A 24866-nucleotide genomic window follows, 5' to 3' on the forward strand; every position below is an offset into this window, starting at 1 on the left:
CTCTTGTAGTATTGATGAACTCTTGATCTTTCTCGATTTTATATCTCCATGTTTTCACACAACTGTTTAGAATTGTCCGCTGTCCACTGTGCCATAGCAGAACTACACCATCTTCATCAATCATTAATCCTAATGATTATGGCTATTGAGTCGATTGTCATAAGCAGAGCATGTTGCAGAGTAGATCGTTTTAGTCTCTTTTGTTTCTCTGCCTTTCATTGTCTAAGAATATCTATTAATTCCTGTTTACATTGTCCGTCTGTCTGTGTGAGAGTATGTCTAGTGACAACAGCAGGTGCCTGGTCCTTGCCCTCTCTCTGACTCTCATCAGTTGACCGTAACTGTGACCGCAAAAACCTCATTAACCATGAAACAACGACAATCTGGTCTTCGGCATCCGCCACATCCTGACAAGCCGTTCCAATAAGCCAGACGCTGCAAACAGTTCAACACCACGGCATCGGCCGCCGTGATTTAGGGCCTGATTCGCCCCTCCCCCCCCTCTGCCCTAAAATAAAACTTCAAAAGGACAACCTAATAATCGAGTTGTAAGCCTCTGCAAACTTCCTCTTTTAATTAATTACCTCTGAAAAAAGAACGGGGCCCGTGTTTCGCGGGTCCATAAAGACAGAACAACGTGATGGCACAATGGAGCTGAAAAAGCGCGGGGAAAGATTTACTTTTAATACACCTCTATCCTGTGTCACAGTTTGAAACCCCTCTGGTTTATGTCCCTCCTGGCAAACTTACATAAAAATGTGTCTGTTACTGTAGTTTACAGCCCCGTTTTTTGGGGGGAGGCAGGCTGCTAATTTGTTTCGTTTGGATTTCTTGTAATGAAGTCCAGGATGGCTAGGAAGTGGAACACACTGGCCTCTATCACTTTATGCTTTTGTACCCTTTCTTGCTACTGATCATCTATACATTTGCTGAGAGGAAGCACTGCTTAATGTTGGCTACACATCCAGGTATAGTTGTGTGTATTTGTGGAGAACAGAGGAAAGCACCCTGCCGAGTCACTCAACAGACCGACCACAGGATGACATTTAAAAGCTTGATTTAAGTTTTTATAATGTGATATTATCCCTCTCCCAATAAAAGTATTAGAGACTGAGTATTAGATTTCAGGGGTTTATGTGGCCATAATGTTACGCCACTGAAAAGTCCCTTTGACTGCGGAAATGAAGTGAATGATGAATTTAACTGGTAACAGTTTAAGTCAGGCTTTTCATGTGGCTCTGTTTACTTTTGACGAGGGCACTAAAGCTCTCCGAGTTGAATCGAGATTGAAATGTTCTATGCTTTTTTTTTTATTAGCTCACTCAGATGTTCTGTTGTCCATATGATTAACAGTCTTTCAAATTGTCCAAATTGTGGATGAATCGGAATTACGGCCCAAATGTGGGTATGAACTAACTTTGTTCACCGGCATAAAATACCCCTCAATAACCTTACTCTCTGACTTTCTTAGCTGAAAAAGATTTATTACTAATGGTTTTAAAATGCTTTTAAAATCATTGCGGAGAAGTGGCAGATTTTAAATGTCATCTTAACATTGAACGGTTTTGGCTCCTGGTCTTGTTCCAGAAACCCATTTATGCTGCAGACTGTGTGCCAGCCAGTCATCATCTCATGCTTATACAGAGATACTAGACTAGATCTACTTTGATGAACGCACCACCTTTTAGGGCTGGTTGATTTTAGGCCAGAGATGGGCAACTGGCCTATCCCTGGCCCGTGGTTACATTTTTGGGGGACTCCGTCAGGGTCTGAATTACTGTTGAGTTAGAATAGTAGAATACACAAGGTGCAATTTTCTAAATATGGTAGTGCATCAGTAGTTTTTCTCTTGTTATGTCAGTCACTGACAGTCACTCAATTAGCCCATGTCAGCAAAAATATGTTTTAGATGGATGGCTAGACTAACTTACCAATCTATCTAAACTTATAGTATTTGTAGTCTAATTACCGACCAGGGGGCCCCAATTGATTTTGTTAGTCACTTTCACTCCGGTTTCATATTAAAAACTGCAAACATTTTTCTCCACCAGTCCACCCTATGGCAAAATTGTGGAATTGCAGGAAATTAGCTGTAAAATGGCAAGATTCTCTCTCCGTCCCATGGCAAAATGTAGAATTGCTGCAAACTTGCTTTAAAACTGCAACTTTTTCTCTACTCCCCATGTGGCGAATTACAGGAAATTAACTAAAATTCAAGTTTTATTCTCTCCGTTGTCAAGAAGGGGGCGTCTTGATGTGTTCAAATTTTTTGTGGCCCCCACCCCCATCAAAGCTACCCATCGCTGATTTAAGCCATAATTCAAACCAGGCTTTTTTTCTTCACATTTTGGCTATGTTTTTTGGATATTACATTTTTTTGTATGTGTTTTTGTTTTTATATATTAACTATCAATGATCTATTCATTATCTTTAACTATGAATTATTTTGGTTTTAGCGTATATTAGCATATCCCTCTGATGTGGAGGGTGAAGGCCCTGTTGTGTATTCACCACCAGTAGATGGCATGTTTATGATGATGGTCGGTCAGTATCTGAATGATGGACTAGTGGCCTAGGCCCTAGCCCTAGGGTCTCTCCTCTGCCTTGGCCTCGCAGCTATCCCAGTCCATCCAGACAACCTCATTTCGAAGACTTCCAAAAAAGGACTTCCTCTCCCATTGTGGGCCTAATTCTTCATACATCCCATCGGCATGAGAAGTCTCCAGTTCATATGGGATAGAAACATTACGTCAACAAAGCTGTTATAAAGTATAGAGTGGCATGCCTTTTTTGTCTTCCAACCAATATTGAGTACTCTGTGGATCCTCTCCTTCGCTAGGTTACGTTCCAAATAGCATCCTATTTCCCATAAAGTGCACTGGTCAAAATTAGTGCACTATATAGGGGACAGGGTGGCATTTGGGACACAGACTTAGTCTGACCCAGAAAGTGACCCAGCTATGGGCCAGCAGTTTTCATCTGTTGCTAAAAGAAGCTCCTCATCAATCTAACGCCCTAGGCTAAACCCTTTAATGAAGAAAAGTGTGTGTGTTTATTGTGGAGGGGAAACGTCTGAGCTGAGTAAACCGCCTTGTGTTACTAAGATACTGTTCTTTGTTGGCGCTCCACAATGGAGCCTGGATGTTTATTTCAAATCTCCCTGCACATGTAGACATTTTTCCCAGGCCTTTGCTCTGGCAGGGGTGGCCGGAGAATATAAAGTGATGTTTACATACCTTCCTTTAAGGTCAGAATGTCTCACGAAAGCCCCTCTGTTACAATGTCCATCGCCATGGTAACATATTAGTTTGAGCTGAGAATTTCTTATTTTCCTCTCTCTGTCTTTCAAACGAATTGATCAGCTCCTGGAGGGACTGTGTTTACATTTTTTGGATGAAATTGTCTGTTTATTTTATAGCTTGTGTTGTCTTTTGGGGTATTAGACCTCTTTCTGTCGGTTTGAAAAAAATATATAGTGCCTGCTATACAAGCTTGAGATTCAAGTCCAATGTTAATAGTTTCAGATAAAAGTCTTATTTATTGGTTTGATCCCGGATTTTTGCGCACAGATTTTTTTATTCAAGATTTAAAGCTGCTATGTGTAACTTTTTGGGTGACCCGACCAAATCCGCATAGAAATGTGAGTTATAGATCTGTCTTTCTCATTGAAAGCATGTCTAGGAAGCGGTAGATCTGTTCTTTGTGCGCTGTTTCTATGCTTCCTGTTCTTACATTTTGTTTTGAGTCTTAAGTTTGGTTTTGTACACCAGCTGAAAATATACACTGCTCAAAAAAATAAAGGGAACACTAAAATAACACATCCTAGATCTGAATGAATGAAATATTCTTATTAAATACTTTTATCTTTACATAGTTGAATGTGCTGACAACAAAATCACACAAAAATGATCAATGGAAATCAAATTTATCAACCCATGGAAGTCTGGATTTGGAGTCACACTCAAAATTAAAGTGGAAAACCACACTACAGGCTGATCTAACTTTGATGTAATGTCCTTAAAACAAGTCAATATGAGGCTCAGTAGTGTGTGTGGCCTCCACGTGCCTGTATGACCTCCCTACAACGCCTGGGCATGCTCCTGATGAGGTGGCGGATGGTCTCCTGAGGGATCTCCTCCCAGACCTGGACTAAAGCATCCGCCAACTCCTGGACAGTCTGTGGTGCAACATGGCGTTGGTGGATGGAGCGAGACATGATGTCCCAGATGTGCTCAATTGGATTCAGGTCTGGGGAACGGGCGGGCCAGTCCATAGCATCAATGCCTTCCTCTTGCAGGAACTGCTGACACACTCCAGCCACATGAGGTCTAGCATTGTCTTGCATTAGGAGGAACCCAGGGCCAACCGCACCAGCATATGGTCTCACAAGGGGTCTGAGGATCTCATCTCGGTACCTAATGGCAGTCAGGCTACCTCTGGCGAGCACATGGAGGGCTGTGCGGCCCCACAAAGAAATGCCACCCCACACCATGACTGACCCACCGCCAAACCGGTAATGCTGGAGGATGTTGCAGGCAGCAGAACGTTCTCCACGGCGTCTCCAGACTCTGTCACGTCTGTCACATGTGCTCAGTGTGAACCTGCTTTCATCTGTGAAGAGCACAGGGCGCCAGTGGTGAATTTGCCAATCTTGGTGTTCTCTGGCAAATGCCAAACGTCCTGCACGGTGTTGGGCTGTAAGCACAACCCCCACCTGTGGACGTCGGGCCCTCATACCACCCTCATGGAGTCTGTTTCTGACCGTTTGAGCAGACACATGCACATTTGTGGCCTGCTGGAGGTCATTTTGCAGGGCTCTGGCAGTGCTCCTCCTGCTCCTCCTTGCACAAAGGCGGAGGTAGCGGTCCTGCTGCTGGGTTGTTGCCCTCCTACGGCCTCCTACACGTCTCCTGATGTACTGGCCTGTCTCCTGGTAGCGCCTCCATGCTCTGGACACTACGCTGACAGACACAGCAAACCTTCTTGCCACAGCTCGCATTGATGTGCCATCCTGGATGAGCTGCACTACCTGAGCCACTTGTGTGGGTTGTAGACTCCGTCTCATGCTACCACTAGAGTGAAAGCACCGCCAGCATTCAAAAGTGACCAAAACATCAGCCAGGAAGCATAGGAACTGAGAAGTGGTCTGTGGTCACCACCTGTAGAACCACTCCTTTATTGGGGGTGTCTTGTTAATTGCCTATAATTTCCACCTGTTGTCTATTCCATTTGCACAACAGCATGTGAAATTTATTGTCAATCAGTGTTGCTTCCTAAGTGGACAGTTTGATTTCACAGAAGTGTGATTGACTTGGAGTTACATTGTGTTGTTTAAGTGTTCCCTTTATTTTTTTGAGCAGTGTATTTTTTGTTATGGAAAATATATTTCACAGCGGTTTAGATGCTACAATGATTATCTACACAATGATTGATTGTTTTGTCACATAAATTGAAGTTAGGCGATGTATTCTAATTGCAACCAGGATATGGTGGAGCGATTTCTGCATATTGCACCTTTTTTAAGGTAGCCCAACCGGCCTCCAGATAACACTAATATTACTTTTACTTAGTTTGTCAGCTGCGTCCGACTTTAATGTATCCAGCCAGCTATACAGTGCCTTCAGAAAGTATTCACACACTTTGACTTATTCCACATTGTGTTGTTACACCCTGAATTAAAAATGGATTATATTGCGTTTTATTTAATTTCTTTGCCAATTGGCCCAAACACAGTACCGCATAATGTCAAAGTGGATTTATGTTCATTGACATTTTTACAAATTAATTACACATGAAAAGCTGAAATATCAATAAGTATTCAACCCCTTTGTTGTGGCAAGCCTAAATAATTTCAGGAGTAAAAATGTGCTTAACAAGTCACATAATAAGTTGCATGGACTCACTTTGTGTGCAGGAATATTGTTTAATATGATTTTTGAATGACTCCCTCATCTCTGTACCCCACACATACAATTTATATGTATTCATATAAATTCAACCATAAATTCAACCACGAAGACCAGGGAGGTTTTCCAATGCCTCGCAGAGAAGGGCACCTATTGGTAGATTGGTCAAAATAAAAAGATTTTGAATATCCCTTTGAGCATGGTGTAGTTATTAATTACACTTTTGATGGTGTATCAATACATCTAGTCACTACAAAGATACAGGTGTCCTTCCTAACTCGGTTGCAGGAGAGGAAGGAAACCGCTCAGGGATTTCACCATGAGGCCAATGGTGACTTTAAAACAATTACAGAGTTTAATGGTTGTGATAGGAGAAAACTGAGGATGGACTAACAACATTGTAGTTACTCCACAATACTAACCTAAATGACAGAGTGAAAGGAAGGAGACCTGTACAGGTGACCGGCTCGTACATAAAACATCCTTATTTCAGGCTGCAACTTTGTTGGTTTCATCTTTAAAACTTCTTCGGGATCGGTTTCCCATCCACGGGACGGTTGCTAACGTAGGCTAATGCGTTTAGCATGAGGTTGTAATAAACAAGAACATTTCCCATAGACATATCTGATATTGGCAGAAAGCTTAAATTCTTGTTAATCTAACTGCACTGTCCAATTTACAGTAGCTATTACAGTGAAAGAATACCATGCTATTGTTTGAGGAGAGCGCACAATTTTGAACATGAAAAGTTATTAAAAACAATTTAGGCACATTTGGGCAGTCTTGATGCAACATTTTGAACAGAAATGCAATGGTTCATTGGATCAATCTAAAACTTTGCACGTACACTGCTGCCATCTAGTGGCCAAAATCTAAATTGCACCTGGGCTGGAATAGTACATTATGGCCTTTCTCTTGCATTTCGATGATGGTACAAAAAAAATACAAAATAATGTTTGTTTTTTAACTTTGTATTATCTTTTGCCAGATCTATTGTGTTATATTATCCTACATTCATTTCCACAAACTTCAAAATGTTTCCTTTCAAATGGTACCAAGAACATGCATACCCTTGCTTCAGGGCCTGAGCTACAGGCAGTTAGATTTGGGTATGTCATTTTAGGCAAAAATGGAAAAAAAAAAGGGGTGGATCCTTAACTCGATTTAATGGCCTGCCGGCCTCCAAAAAAGGGAAAATATGCATAGTGTCTTAATAAAACACAATTTTCCACCACCATGCTAGAGAGGCCAATGCTGCTTCCTGATATTGCCCACCGCGTTCAGCCAGGGGAAACAACCGACTGCTGCAACCTGATTGGCTGAACGCAGTGTGCGACATCCAAAAAGTGTGATTTTTATTAGCACAGGTGACGGTCATTTCTTCTTTGAGAACTTATCAGCCTGACACCTCTTGGTAATGACAACAAGATGGAGTCCTTGTAGGGGGACCTCTATACCGGGCGGTGTCAGAGTAAGGCCCTAATAATTGTCAAAGGCTCCAGCCACCCTAGTCATAGACTTTTTTCTCTGCTACCGCACAGCAAGCGGTACCGGAGCGCCAAGTCTAGGTCCAAAAGGCTTCTTAACAGCTTCTACCCCCAAAGCCATAAGACTCCTGAACAGGTAATCAAATGGCTACCCAGACTATTTGCATTGTCCCCCCCTCTTTTTACGCTGCTGCTACTCTGTTTATTATCTATCCATAGTCACTAATTCTACCTACATGTACGTATTACCTCAACCAACCTGTGCCCCCGCATATTGACTCTGTACCGGTACCCCCTGTATATAGCCTAGCTTCTGTTATTTTACTGCTGCTCTTTAATTATTTGTATTTTTTTTACTTATTTAGTTTTTACTATACACTTATTTTTCTTAACTGCATTGTTGGTTAAGGGTTTGTAAGTAAGCATTTCACTGTATGGTCTGTTGTATTTGATGCATGTGACAAATACATTTTTATTTGAATAAACTCGAGGAAAACATCAAAAGTAGCATACTGAAGCCTCTTCCTCCCTGTAAATCCCTTTTTCTGACTCGCGTCTAATGTATTGGCCATGGGAGCTTGGGCGCGAATGGCTCAGGTTCATTTAAAGGCTTTACATTTAAAACTAAAAAAGGGGAGTGTTTGTGAAGTATGAGTTTCACGGCATTGTTTTTTCCTCTCTCGCTGTACAAGACGGACGTGAAGCAAACGGTTTCCCACGCGCCCACTGCTGTGTCGTTGGGGCGAGTCTTTAGAAGTTTAGTTTGCGGCAGCTTTACACGGGGAAGCTTTCCAGTCCCCTCCAGACCAGCGACTCCCTCTCTGTTTTCTGTCTCTGACACGGCCGGGGCTGAAGGCCGGGACTGAAGGGTACGCTAATAAGGGCCCTTTGCATCTGGCGTCTCCTTAGCAAGCATAGGCAGAGAAGTGGACTGGCTGGGAGTGGTGAATTGGGGCCCCCTCCCTCCATCCCTTTGTCCCTCCATCCCACACGCTCCTGTCGGGGAGTGGAGCAATGGGCAGTGGGATGATCTCTGCCACTGTGCGCTGACTTGCTGCAGATGGATGGGGCTGGAGGGAAGGAAGCGCTCCCCCCCCCGCCACAGAGACCCCATGTCTGGGTCTCTGTGGCGCTCAACCTCTCCCATGCATCCCATGCTATTCTTTATTCTATCCGTCACTATAGTCCCTATCCTCCTTCCTTATTCTATTCCTCTCCTGTCCCCCTCTCTCTGTCTCTCTGCAACTCTGCCCCGCCTCTTCTTTACCTTCCTCTGTTTTCTCCCTCTCCTCACTCGTTTGCTCAGACCTCGTTTTCTCACTCTCGCTGTCCCATCTCATTTCCCATCACGCTCTCTCTCTCTCTCTCTCTCTCTCTCTCTCTCTCTCTCTCTCTCTCTCTCTCTCTCTCTCTCTCTCTCTCTCTCTCTCTCTCTCTCTCTCTCTCTCTCTCTCTCTCTCTTTCCCTCTCTCTTTCTCTGCCCTGGGGATGCGGAGGGAATATCACACCATGGCACAATGACATTCAGCACTGTTGAAACACTGCATGTGCGCTCCTTTTGGGCCCTGGTCAAAGTAGTGCACTATGTAGGGAATAGGGTGCCATTGACGATGCTGACACTGTCTAGCTATGCTTCCCCAAGGACGCGCATGGGGATGCATGTATCCGTTGTGCTGTACATAGCAGTACCCAGATATGTCGTTTCTGATCCTACAGAGTAAGAGGGTGGCATTGAGCCATTCAGTGTTGGTATTAGGGCAACCAGTGATTCAGTGTAGAGGTCTTCACAGGTCCAAAAAGTTGGATCCGAACGGAACTGACCTCTGGATTTCCTACAAGAACACTAAACGGACCCGGTAAAAAATAATAAAAAGAGATACAATAAAATGTATCAGCTAAGTTTCCCTCTGGTTAATGTATTGGTTTAGGCATGCTGTAAGTCAGCAACTTCTTAACCTAAAAGCTATAGTCTTTATGCAGAGCCGTGGTCGGGTCCACTAGGGTATAGCCGTGGTCGGGTCCACTGTAAGGTAGTTAAACCTCTAATTCAGTGTCCCTGGGTTGCTGGTGGTTTGGAATGGGTCTGGGTGAGAACACACACACAAGTGTAGGTTGTTGCGAGTGTGTGTCGCTGTGGTTGTTTAGATGCAGTCATCTCATACACACAGGGCAGTGTCCCTCACACACACACCCACACGTTTCTTGGAAGTATCTGATTCCCTGCTTTTCTAGTGGAGCTGCACTGGGCAGAGCAGGCAGCTAGCCCCACGCTCGACAGCGGTGCGGTGTGAGGATCTGGGAAGCTGAATAGTGGTGTACACATTTAGAATGGCAAGAGTAGAAACATTCAGCTCGGGCTGGCGCTCGGCTCTGGATGCCATGGCGCTCTCCCTTGCCTATTTTTAAAAACGCGTTAACTACGTTTTCCACGTTTTGATGATTGTGGCGACTGTCTGCAGTGCTTACCATCTTCAGTACTTAAGAAAATAATTGTGCTAATTTGTTATGAAAGAGCAACAAGGAGAATGCAGGGTATAAGTAATGGAATATGTTATGTGATACGTGATTAATTCAAAGCTTGCAATTCAGACCCCCTGCTTCCCAACACTTGGTCAACCTTTGTCTGACACTCCACAGACATAATATTAAGGGAGGTGACAGGCATTGCCTTTGCCCTAAATGATCTGAATGGGTAATGATTTGAGTCTTATAAATGATTGAGAGGCCTGGCCTAGAGGGAATACACCTTCAGCATGGCATAGGCTGCTGGTTAAGGTGGACCGAGGCACCCGAGCGGAGCCGCCTCCTGCAGCAGGCCATGCAAGGTTCTATCCATCCCGGAGCCTCCTTAAGAGTGTGTGTGTGTGTGTGTGTGTGGGATGTGACAGAAGTCCCTGAAAGCATTCCTCTCTCACCTCTCACCTCTGGGGACGAGATGCGTTCAGACATTCAACTGCTCTCCTCTTCTCCTCCACCATCTATCTATCTCTCCCCTTCCCTCCCTCTCTCCACCTCTCTCGGCATTGAGAGCTCCCTATTGGCCAGTTCAGCTCTGATGTGAGCCGCTAGACTGCAGCATCACAGTAGTTATGTACTCAGTGGGAGGAACTGAACACATTGGAGGATAGAGGTTTCAGTAAGCAGGTCAGGATAAAGGGCCTGTCATTAAACCATTTTAGACCCGTGCACTATTTAGGGAATAGGGTGCCATTTGAGATGAAGACATATTCCCTCAGTATACCACATGAGATGCTTCTCTAGATATGAGGTTTTCTAAGGTCTACTGAGGGAATGTCTTCATCTCAAATGGCACCCTATTCCCAAAATAGTGTACAACTTTTTTTGCCAGGGTCCATAGAGCTATATAGAGATTAGGGTGCCATTTGGGACGTAGACTACGTACAGTATATTCAAAACTCCTTTCCTCACTTTAGAGAATCAGTAGGTCTGCCTGCTGAGGTGCAGCAGATCGTACCAGACATGGCCACAATGGGGCGCTCTAGACTACTCCCACTGTTGTGCTAGAAAATTCTACACAGGTCCCTTCTATCTAGCCTACATGTGGGGGGGATACTTCAGTAATATGACAGTCTATGTGTCCCCCAAATGGCTCCCTATATTGTGCACTGCTTTTGACGTAGTGCACTATATAGGGAATACGGTGCCATTTGGGACACGAGCTTAGATTCAACAGCTCCACTGTCTGTGTGGAGAAACCGTGTGTTTGCAGAACGTGATTGATTTTCAAAATGGTTGTGATGATGGCGATAATGGTGTTTGAGATCATTGGTAGGCTAAGTGTTCAGTGTGTGAGATGTGGGCTCAGTGTTGAGTTCAGACTTTTAAAAAGCAGTTACATTACATGAGGATCACCTTCAAACAGAGGATCACTGCGTATTTATTTAATTGAACCTTTATATAACTAGGCTAGTCAGTTAGGAACACATTTTTACTTACAATTACGGCCTACTGGGGAACTGTGGGTTAACTGCCTTGTTCAGGGGCAGAACGACATATTTTTACCTTGTCAGCTCAGGGATTTGATCTAGCAACCTTTCGGTTACTGGCCAAACGCTCTAACCACTAGGCTACCTGCAGCCCCATATATATATATACCTGGCTATAAACAAATTCCACACACCAGTTAGCAGATCACCATTTACCTAGTAACAAATTGATCATAGCTGCCCAATTTGAGGCTAACCCACAAGCCCTGTGTAAGTCATGCGTTGCAGCCTATTCCTATAGTGCCAGACAGTATCTCCTCTACAGTGTTGTAAAACAGAGGATGTGTCCCAAATGGCACCCTATCTCCTTTAAAGTACACTACTTTTGTAGTGCACTAGATAATGAATATGGTGCCATTTGGAAGGCAGCCGCTGTTTCGCGTTCGTGTAGAGCCTGTCCGCCTCCACTAGCGGCGCGGGGGGTAAATGGACTCTTGTGTGAACAGGTAGAGAAGACTTTATTAACCACTCAGCAGTCTGTGACCCGGAAAACCCAAATTACCACAACTCCTGTCTGCGCTGGGCCGCAGGGCCGTGGGCGCGTTAAGAGCCCCCTAATCGTCCCCAGATGTAATGGGAGGCCTGCTCTTAATCTACACACAGGAGCGAGGCTTCACTTCAACTTGTTTTTTTATTTAACCGGACCCGGCTCTGAGTCTGGATAGGCCCCTTTTAATATACTGTTGTAGAAGGTGCTTTAACATGGTCTTCTCTGGGATCAGTTAACTGTGCGCGGGGCTGTAATATGGATCTGGGGATGCGTCCTAAACAGCACCCTATTCCCTAAATGGGTCACTACTTTTGATCAGGCACCTATGAGCCCTGGTCAAAAGTAGTGCACGACATAGGGAATATGGTGCCATTTGGGACATTCCCTGAATGTAAAGCAATGGCATTTTACAATTAGAGTGCAGCATTAGTTTGGGTGATTTTATAGAGAAGGCACTGTAGTAGCTACATTGATATTTGAAGTAACGTAGTGAGGCTGCAGCAACACTGGTTGTGGGGAGACTGCAGTGTCTGCATGGTTTCACTCTATGAACCAAGATTGCATCCCAAATGGCACCCTATTCAATAGTGCACCGCTTTTGATCAGGGCCCATACCAGCTCAGTGGCCTTGTGGGTAGTGTCCACCTTGAGATTGCAGGGGTTGGGGGTTTGACCCCCCAGTCATAGCCACAGACTCTAAAAATGGGACCCAACGCCTCTGCTTGGCACTCAGCATTAAGGTTAAGGATTGGGGTACCAATCTGTCGCACGCTACAGAAACAGGAGATTGGCCCATAGGGCAGGACGAGTCTTTCTGGCTCGCGCAGGGCTACCTACTTGTTTAACATAGGACTCTGGTCATGGGCTCTGGCCATTTGGATCTGGGCCCAAGTGATACATTCAACTGATGGGTCATTTTTTAGAATGAGCTTGTTTTGCTGACCCTTCCTTGCCTCACTCGATTCCTAGGCAGTATGAATAGCCTTAGGAGAACTTGGCAAAAATCACAGCTTTGTATGAATAAAAACCGTAACATGGCTGTTTTTGTTCATCACTTCTCTCTCCTCCATCTGTGTGTGTTTTCTCGCAGGGCATTAAGTCACGGGTTCTAGAGACCTTTGTGATGCTCTTCCTCCTCGGACTGCTCATCCTAGGAATAGTCTGGGTGGCGTCCGCGCTCATCGACAATGACGCAGCCAGTATGGAGTCACTCTATGGTAAGGCTATGGGGATTTTGTGTGTCACATGGCACACTATTCCCTATTTAGTGCACTACATTTGACCAGAGCTCTATGGGCCCTGGTCAAAAGTAGTGGACTATATAGGGAATGGTGCCATTTGGGACGCTACCTCTGTTTCTAGCTGTGTGGTTTGATGTACTGTACCAATCATCAAGTTTGGACACAGCTAATTATTCAAGGGTTTTTCTTTATTTTGATAATTTTCTACTTTGTAGAATAATAGTGAAGACATCAAAACTGTGAAATCACACATTGAATTATGTACTAACCAAAAGTGTTAAACAAATCAAAATATATTTTATATTTGAGATTCTTCAAAGTAGCCACCCTTTGCCTTGATGACAGCTTTGTACACTCTTGGCTTTCTCTTAACCAGCTTCATGAGGTAGTCACCTGGAATACATTTCAATTAACAGGTGTGCCTTGTTAAAAGTTAATTTGTGGAATTTTCCTTCTTAATGTTTAAGCCAATCAGTTGTGTTGTGACAAGGTAGGGGTGATATACAGAAGAGCCCTATTTGGTAAAATGACAAGAACAGCTCAAATAAGCAAAGAAAAATGACAGTCCATCATTACTTTAAGACATGAAGGTCAGTCAATCTGGAAAATGACAAGAACTTTCACCCAACCTCAACCCAAATGAGATGGTTTGGTATGAGTTGGACCGCAAAGTGAAGGAAAAGCAGCCAACAAGTGCTCAGCATATGTGGCACTCCTTCAAGACTGTTCGAAAAGCATTCCAGGTGAAGGTGGTTGAGAGAATGCCAAGAGTGTGCAAAGCTGTCATCACGGCAAAGGTGGCTACTTTGAAGAATCTAAAATATATTTTGATTTGTTTAACACATTTTTTGGTTTCTGCATGATTCCGTATGTGTTATTTCATAATGTTGATGTCTTCACTATTATACAATGTAGAAAATAGTAAAAATAAAGAAAAACCCTTGAATGGGTAGGTGTGTCCGAACTTTTGACTGGTACTGTATTTGTTCAGCTTTGACTAACATTTCATCCCTTTTCCTTCAGATCTCTGGGAATTCTACTTACCATACCTCTACTCCTGTATATCTCTGATGGGGGGACTGCTCCTCCTGAGTGAGTATTGTTGTTGAATTAATAGGAGCATAATCAATGGAATATGTGCAAATGGAATATTATCTCAATTGATGATTGATGTGCGGCAGGTTCAGTAACATTTTTGATAGGGGCCTAAACTGTACAAGTGTACCAAGTTTCATGCTTTTATGAAAAAGTGTGTGGGGTGGGGGGGATAACATATGGCTTGGACTAGACGGTAATTTCTGTAGTAATCCCTAGGTCCCTAATGTGCTGGAAGTGTTTTGGTTGTGTCTCACCACTTGTAACTTCTTCATCCCCAGTGTGTACTCCTGTGGGCCTGTCCAGGATGTTCACAGTCATGGGCCAGTTACTAGTCAAACCAACCGTGAGTACTAACTTCCATTCCATGCTCTACCTCAAACGCCTTCATTGTGTTTTATAAGCGCCAGATGCCAGCCAAATAGCTGGCATACTAACCCTCATATGACTGGCTACCTAATTGACTTTAACAAATTGCAGTACAGCAGATGCCACATTCAATTTTAAAGTGCACAAATGTTTTTGGGGGAGCATGCCCCTCCACTACCTGGCTCCTTTTTTTCATTACGCTGGCTACTTCAGATTTTTGGGAACACATTGCTACATGTATTTATGTGTACTGTAAATATTTTAGTGACTTTATACGTTTGACCGACATGGACTTCTGGCTTTCCTCTGTCTGACTCTGAAATGGGTCATTTTTGCTATTAACATGCGCGACTTGTGGACACGAGGACTACAAACATGTCACCAACTCATCCACCCATCTGTTACTCTCCGGCCCCACTTCGGACCTTATTATAATCCATTTTGTCCCCTCAGATCCTGGAGGACCTGGATGAGCAGATTTACTGCGTTACTTTGCAAGAGGAAGCCCTTCAGAGGAGATTGAACGGTACGTTGTCAGTAGATCCTCGCCCAAATTTGCACCTTATTTAGTGCACTACTTTTGACCAGAGCTAGGGCTGTGAGGCAGCCAAATGACAACGTTCACTGTAATGACCGTTTGAATAGCGAAAACGACACACATTTTTAATTAAGAGACACATTTTCTCTTCTCAGCTCCTGACTACATGTGCTGCCATAGAAATGGAATGAATAGAAGTTCAGTGTTTCCCCTATATGCATTTAGAATGCGCAAATACATTTTCCGGTTTGGAAAAGGCTTTCAGTGTGACCTTAAATGACTAAAACCATACTGAAAGTATGTAAAACAGATACTTTAAAATTTTTATTTAACCTTTAGTCAGGTAAGATCAAATTCTTACTTACCATGACTGCCTACTGGGGAACAGTGGGTTAACTGCCATGTTCAGGGGCAGAACGACGACCTTGTCAGCTCGGGGATTCGATCCAGCAACCTTTGGTTACTGGCCCAACACACTAACCACTAGGCTACCTGCCGCCCCTTTACCTATATATTTTTTATAATATAATCTTTGAGAACTACAAAACCTAATAAATGCAAGCTAGACAGTCAAGGAGAGGAAAAAAATAAGAATTTAGGAGTGTTTTTGGCATGGCTGGATTACTGACGGGGCACGCAGGGCACATGCCCAGAGGACCCGATTGGGGGCCAAATTGGTTTTGTTATACTGTTTGACCATAAGAACACAATGGCAATACACGCCCATTACCCGACCCCAACAGGACCACCATCTATCCCTCTTTTTGATCCAGAAAAACCTTCTCTGTTGACTAAAACAAGCAGACGACAACAAAATTTGAAAAAGGTCGAGATTTTGCTGTGAGCCAATGGGGTAACCAAGGTAACCACAAGTTGTTTTCCTCACAGGCGGGCAGGGCCGAGATGTTCTATTTTAGTACCGACTGGGACTATGAGTTTACCTTTCAAATTACCAGTGTTAGAGGTTCCAAGCCTGTTCTATTCATTCTACTTCTATGGGTGCTACTGCTACAGGGTGGGGTGCATTGCCTAGGCAACCAAAGACTTGTTTGCTACAACGCCAGTGTTTGTTTTAGCAAGGAGCAATAGAGTTTCATCACGTTGTTAAGATTCCATGTTACCGCAGAAAGGGACTCAACCACACGAATGCCCGGCCATCCTATCTTCAGTCAGCTGTTGGTCCCCCCCCCATGACCGTCTGTTATACGGTAATTGTGCCATCCCTAACCAGAGCCCTATGGCAATGCACTATAGGGAATAGAGTGCCATTTCGGACACAGACCAGGAAATGTGTTGGCACATTACAAGGAGATGACTGCACAATAGCAGAGGTGCATAAAGATGGCGGCCCCCATGCACTTACCACAAATTCCTAGTTTTTGCTCAGTTCGCCATATTGTACGTTGCTCTCCATTACTCTTTTTTTGTATGGTCGTTAGCAAAACTTAACTTCAAGACGCCGGCAATTTGGCATTTATTGGCACATTGAACCATATCGCACGCTATAGTTTTAAAACTCAGTGGATAGGGCTAAAGCTGATGTCCTGTCGTCTTTATGCACGTTCGCCATTGGGTCGGGATGGAGCGCTCCTGCACTGGAACCAATTAGCATTGACAAATCAGCCTCCCCACTCCACCCCTCTTTTTCTCGTTCTCATTTGCTCCCTTCTCTCTCGTCCCCTCTCTTCCCCCAACAACTCTCTCTATTTCCCTGTCCTCTCTCTCCCCCTCTTTTTCTCTCTCGCTTTTTCTCTCTCTCGCTCTCTTTCTCTTTCTTTCCCTCGCTTGCTTTCTTTCCCTCGCTCTCTCTCTTTCACTTTTTCTAAAGGACAAGCTGCAGCTGCCATTGTCAGAGACCATAAATTACATTGGTGGAGAGTTTTAGAGTCAATTTAAGAACACGGCACACTGCCTTCCACTGGCACTACTGGCCAGGCGATTTCCTCATTTGATCTCTGGCCCCAGACTAGTAATGACAGGCCCCTCATTAGGAGGGAATTGAAATGGTCTTGGAGAATAGCTGTGTCTCAAATGGCACATAGGGCTCTGGTCAAAAACAGTGCACTGTGTAGGGAATAGGGTGCCATTTGGGACGCAGAATGTATTTATTTCTGATGGTGGTGTAGTAGATGTTGGTGAAACATGTTGATAGACTACTACTAACTAGGCCAGGGATGGGAAACTGGTGGCGGCCCCGCTTTTTTGCAGGCCCGGGATCAATTTCCAAAGACCCCCAAAAATTATTTTAAAAAATAAATTTTGGCTCTCAGTTGGGATCTCGACTTATTGTTGAGAGTTGGAATAGTAGAAAACACAAGGTGCCATTTCGAAATATGGTTGTGCATCAGCAGGTTTTCTCTTGTTATGTCAGTCACTGACATTCACTCAATGAGCCCATGTCAGCTAAACATTTTTCGATTGGTAAGTTAGTCTAGAAGCCAGCTATCTAAACTTACATTACCGACAGGGTTATCATTGATTTCGTTAGTCACTCTCACTCAGATATCATGCTAGCAACGGCAAACGTTTCTCTCCACCAAATGTGTAGAACTACAGGAAATAAGCTGTAAAATTGCACATTTTTCTCTCCACTCCATGTCAAAATGTGTAGATGTGCAGCGTTATTGCTTTACAACTGCAAAACCTTCTCTACTCCCCATGGTAAAAAGGAAATGAACGAAAAACGAAAAAGAAATGTTATTTGCTGTCAAGAGGGCCGCTAAAATGTTTAACTTGCAAAATACACTATTTGTCAACCTGCGTTGCCTTTTATCGGCCACTGTTCCCAAATTCCTTCTTTTAGTGTTGAAGAATCCCACAAAGCAGGAAGTATTTGGGGCGCCCGCCAAACGTACTTTAATATCAAGTGAGGCACGCAACCAAGTGTACAGATGCAAGTAAATAAAGAGGATGAGTGTCTTTACAAACCAGGGAGGTACGGAAGATTGCTTGTGCTGATAGCGCTGTTGTCAAACGCTACGCCGGTTGCTCCTCTCAATAGGTCTGCTATTTAGCTGTTTGGTTTCCTAGGGCTTATGCCAAACGCTGGTGCTTTGAACACCTGATAAAATAAGTGTAATCTGTTCCTTATCACCGGGACGAGGGTTTGATGTCGCCGTGAGTTGGAACACAATAACCCCACTCCACGACTTCTCCAGTCCACCGGGGCGGCGCGGCCCGACTCCACCGCTCTCCCGTGGTGGAGAGAGCGAGAGCTAAGCAGCTGGGAGAAGAGCTCTCGCTCAGACGCTAAGTAGCGAGATCCGTGTCGCCTTATCGGGAATCCCAGGAATGTTATTTTTTTTGTTCACCACACACACACACACACTTGGGTGTAACTCTAAGGGTATGAGTGGCGGGTGAGGTTCCCTCTGATCTTTTCGGGAAGGGGAGAAGGAGGAAGAGGTTCAGGGATAGTTCACAGGACACACTCCACAAGCGCCCAATGTCCTCCTCGCTTGGCTTGTGTCCTCTGCATCCCTCGCCTGCCTGGCCGTAGATTAGACCTGTCTCATTACACTTTGTTTATGTTTGCTGTTTTGGATTATCTACCGATCAATGGATTGGATTGATCTATATTTACTCTTCGGGGTTTTGAGTTTGCATCTCTTCTCTGTGCAATTACATCCCAAATAGCATTTAGGATTTGGTTGTTTGCTTTAGATGAGCAGGAGCGGTGGGTTATTCCGGCTGAGTGGCTGTGTGTGTGTGTGTGTGTGTGTGTGTGTGTGTGTGTGTGTGTGTGTGTGTGTGTGTGTGTGTGTGTGTGTGTGTGTGTGTGTGTGTGTGTGTGTGTGTGTGTGTGTGTGTGTGTGTGTGTGTGTGTGTGTGTGTGTGTGTTTACTCTGCGAGAGGTTTGATAGGACCATATGAACCGCAAGGAGACGCGCAGTGACACGCTCATTACAATATCAGATCTGGCTACCCTAGCCAGTGATGGGGAGCAAGCTTGTCCTTTTGAAATGCGCCGTGTGACCGCCGTGTGGGAATTTATCTGCATATGTAATTCGTGTCAGGAGAATTGACATTATGCATAGTTTTACATTGGCCTGACAAAATGATGTGTCCTGAGCCCCCTCCACCAGGTGTCCCTGTTTGTTTGCTATGCTGTAGCCTATTTTATTGAGAGAGTCTAGCTATGTCCCAGTTATCTCTCCTTCCTCCCAAAGTATGCACTTGTTCACATCCCTTGACTGAAAGGAAATGACTGGTATAAGAAATATGGCCGAAACATTTACCCCATGCCTCCACCAATCCAATAATTTTAGATTTGTGGGAAGGAGCGAACAAATACACACTTCAGGAGAAAGGAGATATTGGGACGTGTTGTTCGTTAAGTTACTGCAGTTTGGTGCATTGAGATAAATTAAGTGTGTTGGTCATTTTAGGAAATGGATTATGCAAAGTTAGGCTACATATGATATTATCCAATGTCACAAAATGGATTAAGATATCCAATTATCCCTCTTTTGACTCTTTTTTTCCCCCCCTATACTTCTGGCCTTTTCTGAAAAGTGCCCATGCCTATGTAGTTTACGGCGTTCTATAGTGAGTGACAAGGATGGTTTCGATTTTGAACCTTATGCCACATCTTCGGACGCAGCAGCTAATTAGGCGAGAGGGCAACGTAACAATGGCCCTATGCTAATGTGAAGGCCTTGCACCAGAGCTAGTCCAGTATTCCAGCTCCAGTCCACGGTTGTGTCCAAAAGCACCCCATAGGGCTCTGGACGAAAGAAGTGCACTATATAGGGAATAGGGTGCCATTTGGGATGCAGCGCAGACATGAGCTAAGCTGCTGTCTTAGTTGAGGCTCGCTAGCCCCTCTGGTTCCCTCTGTGTGTTTCGCGGCAGCAGCAGCGTGCTCTGGTCCAGATGCTATGCGGCACGATGACCTTGCCAACGCCTCCGTCCGTCGCCTCCGCATGCTGCTTAGCATAATGCTAGGTGACGTAATCGCTAAACTAATGGTGAAGGTTGGAGAGGAGAAGTTTCATTATTTTCGGCAGCAGTGGCAGCGTCGGTACGTGCAGGAACTCTGGAACTTTTTTGGGGGACTGCTGTCTCCTCTGCTGCCAGTACCTTAATATATCTTGCTTGAAGGATGTCACGTCTTAAAATGCTATTATTCACTTTTCCTTTATCGTCTGCATTGTTTTTTTTATCATGTAATGATTTTGTTCTTGGTTGGTGGTCAGATAATTTGATGTTCCTAATAATAGTCATGGCTAGTTGGAACTTTTTTTTAAAAATATTTGTTTTATTTCACCTTTCTTTAACCAGGTAGGCCAGTTAAGAACAAGTTCTCATTTACAACTGCGACCTGGCTTGAAATTGATTTGGAGTCGGTGTAGTAATAGGATTACTGTGATAAGGTGATGGCTGAGGATTTTGTTTTGCATACGTTCTCCAGATAGATGAGATGTCTTGTGGCTGAACAGTCACGGTGCCCCTCAGGACTCGATGTTGGGTCCGACTCAATTCTCAAATCACGTCCTGTTGAACTGCTCGTGACATTTCCTGTTGCATTGTGACTGCATTTGGTTTGAGGGTTCAAAGTTTCCCCAACTGCGTTCCTAGGACAGGTATTAGGCAGGGCACAGACAGGATCCACTCAGTTTTTTTCTCCCTCCACTTACTCTATCCTTTTTTCCCTTTCTCGTTGTATCCCAAAGCCCATCCAGACAGGGTGTGTCATAATAGTTGGGGGGAAAAATATTTGATCAAAGTGATTGGTTCTTCACCCCTGTAACAAAGATGAAAGATCATCTTTTTATTGCACGCTAGTAACAGTGTAACACTGAACTAATTGGTCTTGATCTGCCAATCACCCCAGGGGATGCAAATGGATACTCTTCCACTTGGCTTTGAGGGCTCCAACCTGTACGTCAAGGCTGGAAGGAAAACTGAGTAAAACAGATCAATTAGCCTTAAATGAGCTGCCCTTGTGGTTTTCCTGGAGAATCCCTCGCTGTCTTCTCCCTAGCCCCGGGACCAGTTGGAGCATGCACCCGTTCGCTCGCTAGACAGCATTGACACAGGAGATTATTTTTACTTGTTTGAGAGACCACATTGTTATGTACAAAGCAGGATTACCCGTTCAGATGGGATTTCTTAATAAAATAGGAGAAATGCCATAAAGGTTGAGAGTAGAAACTACAGAGATGAAATAGTCATGCTTTTTAATAGAAGCTTTAGTGCAACCTTTCTGGATAAAGAACTGCACTTACGTGAGCAGTGACTGAAAATGCTTTATTTAACTGTTAAAGGGAGACTTCTTGCCATGACTATTAATTATTGTTGAACATTAATCATGTGTAGCTAATCGAACTGTGTCTAGCCTCCCTGTTTTTACAGAATTAACAAATATACCTTTTCAGTTATTTGGCAGATATTTGGCAGTCGAATCACAATGACTACGTGGCGCGTGAGTGATTGAGTGAAGTGTAAAGATAAGTTAAAAGCTTGATAAAATGACATTCCTGAGACCCTTATTTGATGTCGTCCCCCCCCCCCCCTCTTGTCCGCAGGGTCGACATCTCACTCTCATTCCCAAGGAAGTGCTCATCGACTCAACAAAGAATTGGATGTTGTCCGAGATCAGAGGAATAAACTGGGTGAGTTGTTGGTGCCGCATTATGCTTTCTCGAATTATAATATGTATGGACAGATGCCGTCTTTCGGGACTTTGAATTTCCCATTGAAACGTATGCAAAGAGGTAGGCTTTTCAGATATTGCTGAGAGCCAGCGAGCCTTTCTTTTTCCCCTCGGTCTTATTTCTTAATTTGGACACGTCCCAAAGCATTTCTGCCCGATAATTATTATTTTCCATCCTTTTTAGGATATTATAAATGAGGTACAATGGGTGCGCGCCAAGGCTTTTGGGGGTTGGGAGGGAGAGATGAGGCCACAAAAGGCACTTAGGATATTGGACAAGATGCAAACTTTTATATTGTGCCCAGCCTTTTAGTGATGTCATTAATTTAGCAGGAGGGTGCATATAGAGTGAGCCTTGGCAAACGTCACAGGCCGCCCAGCCTAGCACAAGGGGAGGGAGAGCGATGGAGGGGGGGGGTAAGAGAGAAGGATAGAGGGCAAGTCAGTCAAGCTAGTCGTAAGGACACTGGACCACAGTGTTATAAAGGGATTTCAGAAAGGACATTACATCACATGTCCTTTACTGTCCTTGGCCCATGCTGTTGTGTACTCTTCCGTCAGTCTTCAGCAGCTATCAATGCTGACATAATACTATTATAAGGCAGATTCTCAATGTGTGGAACGATTAAAAGTTGGAGACTTATTCTCTGCAACCATCTATTTATGTCAGAACAAGAAGGCAGATCGGTAGCGGCACGGTCTGTCATCCTTTAACAGGTAGACCTATAAATCAAGTTGTTCATTTCAATCTCAGCTTTCTGTTTCATCTGTACTCCGTCATTGTTTCTATATAGCGAAGATAGACTAATTAAAGAGGAAGACTTACCTTCTGGGCCCTGATGAGAGAGCAGATAATGTTGGTGCCCACACTCACGATATGTTTTACCAAACCAAGTTGTACTAACTCTATAAATATACCCTGAAGCCATGAGGTTTCACTATTCACTTTTTGATATATTTATGAAACAGTTTAGGAAAACAGTCTTTAATATCGTAAGTGATTCACTCTTGATTGATTTGAGGTATTGGTCGTATTTGCCCAAATGGTTAGAATCCCGAACTCAATGAATGTGGTGGTTTCCCAACTCTGACCTCTCTCCCCATCTCTTTCTTTGTCTTTCTTTCTCATCCTCTCTCTCTCTCTCTCTCTCCTACCTTCCCTTCTTCCCTCCCCTAGAGAGGAGGAAGAAAGCGTCTGCATGGGAAAAGAACCTGCTCTACCCCATTGTGATGTTAATACTACTCACAGGGACGGTGAGTATTCAGATTGATAGTACTGCAGCCAGTCACTCCCACGAAAGCCCCCCAACCAACCAACCACCCCCTGTTTCCCAATGGCATATGAAGCATAAAGCCTTGGTGGCTGCTGGGGAGTTCTCCCTGGTCAACTTAGTTTGCAATCTCAAATGGCACCCTATTCCCTATGTAGTGCACTCCTTTAGACCAGAGCCCTATGGCACCCTATCGTTTGCCCGGTCGTGTTAAAGAAAAGGCTCCGCTAAATAGTCACACCGCTGAAGCAGCTGGGCTTTCGATTGAATCCCCCATGTAGAGTAGTCTGCCTCTTTAACATGCTCCTGTTGTACAGCAGCAGTGTGGGACTGCTTACAGAATACACACTTTGCAGAGTACAGACAAACAAACCGATGATTAGTTCTGTCTTGTCTTTGACTTAATCTTTTTAGCTAAATCCCTCTGTTTCTCAACTCTCCTCCTCCTCCTCTCTAGACCATCTCAGTCCTACTGGTGGCGCTGAATATCCTCTATCTGCTGGTGGATGAGACTGCCATGCCAAAGGGATCAGAGGTAGGCTATAATGGCGAGAGAGACTTACTTCCTGTTCCCCTTATGAACAGATTCACATCGGAGGCCGTTTTTTCTTATACAAGCCCTAACGCACGCACACACAGGTAAATCCGGAGCGAGGCAGCTACTGAACTAGACCGCTGCGAAGGTGCTTGGCAGTCGTCGGGGACATAAATCAAATTCCGGATATGCTCAGGTGCATGTTGGGAAGAAAGGAAAGAAAGCTCTGGGCCAGATGTTTATCATAGCAGAGCTGGCCTGGATGCCTTTTTTGTCGTGCTGCTGCTCATTGAAAGTCATTTCACAGCGGCATGCAGATGAAATGTGTGATGTCTACGGCAGGTGAAATAAGCTGCTTTACCCTCTGTGTGTGGGGGGGGGGGTTCAGTCAGTAGCTCTGTGTGGACCAGGCAGACCAGGTGAACTCCTGTTATGAGTCTGACTGGAGAACCTAATACTCTTGCATGCAATGTACTTCCTTCATCTCGTTTCATCTGCTACAACCGAAGTGTGTGTTGTGCGCTAGTCTCTTGTGTGTTTTCCTTTCGTCTGACTAAGGCAACAAAAGGTATCTTCTTTCTGCCTCATTTCTCAGCTCGTCTTACGGGCGACCGTCCGCCCTCCTTCTCGACATTCCAATTATTTTGTTGAGGAGATATTTTCTTTGGCATGACGCGTTGCAGAAAATCCCCCAAATTATGCTTGTCATGCAGCTTGATTCCTGCCTCCCTCCTCCCCCTGACAGCCACAGCACAGCTAAATGGTTTACGCGTTTGATGAGCTGGAAGGATGCCACGCCTCTGATCTCACATCGCTAAGGCGACCGGGGGGGCATTCGGGTGTCCTAACAGTCAATCATTACGGATATCATACCCATCTAACCAACTTAACAGGGATGGCTGGTGCATCGCAATGCACTCTCAGCTACTATGCACTCTCTGAGAGAGGGCCGAGAGATAGGGGGAGAGGAGGGGAAGAGGGAGCAAGGGAGGGAGGGATGACTGGGCCAGGTAGGCGAGAGAGAAGGGAAAGCGAGGGAGAGGGCCAATGGGCTCCAGACTGTGGGAAAGTCAAATGAGGCCCAGTCCAGATAGAGCTGTAGGGCTGGGAGCAGAACAGAGCAATGGAGAGGAACTGTATATGTTTGTTTATCCCTCCCTCCCTCCTACACAACACTGCATGGCACTCAGCATACTCCGTACTACAGGGCTACTGCTGCTCCAGCCTCCTCCGTCTCTCTCTCTGACTCACAGCCAGACAGGAGGGGAG

General features: G+C 44.6%; 1 protein-coding gene across 4 annotated transcripts in view; it reads left to right on the forward strand.

The window, feature by feature from the left end:
• The window catches only part of LOC139583575 (limb region 1 protein homolog), a 57323-nt gene that overhangs the window by 18566 nt on the left and 13891 nt on the right, over positions 1-24866 (forward strand). For all 4 annotated transcript variants that reach the window (XM_071414804.1, XM_071414806.1, XM_071414805.1 and 1 more), the window contains 7 exons: positions 12981-13107; positions 14155-14223; positions 14508-14572; positions 15049-15121; positions 21664-21750; positions 22969-23045; positions 23520-23597. In XM_071414804.1, coding sequence (XP_071270905.1) covers positions 12981-13107; positions 14155-14223; positions 14508-14572; positions 15049-15121; positions 21664-21750; positions 22969-23045; positions 23520-23597 — 576 coding nt within the window. The remainder of the gene's footprint in view (positions 1-12980; positions 13108-14154; positions 14224-14507; positions 14573-15048; positions 15122-21663; positions 21751-22968; positions 23046-23519; positions 23598-24866) is intronic.

The sequence above is a fragment of the Salvelinus alpinus genome, chromosome 8 (genome assembly GCF_045679555.1).
Source record: "Salvelinus alpinus chromosome 8, SLU_Salpinus.1, whole genome shotgun sequence".
NCBI lineage: Eukaryota > Metazoa > Chordata > Actinopteri > Salmoniformes > Salmonidae > Salvelinus > Salvelinus alpinus.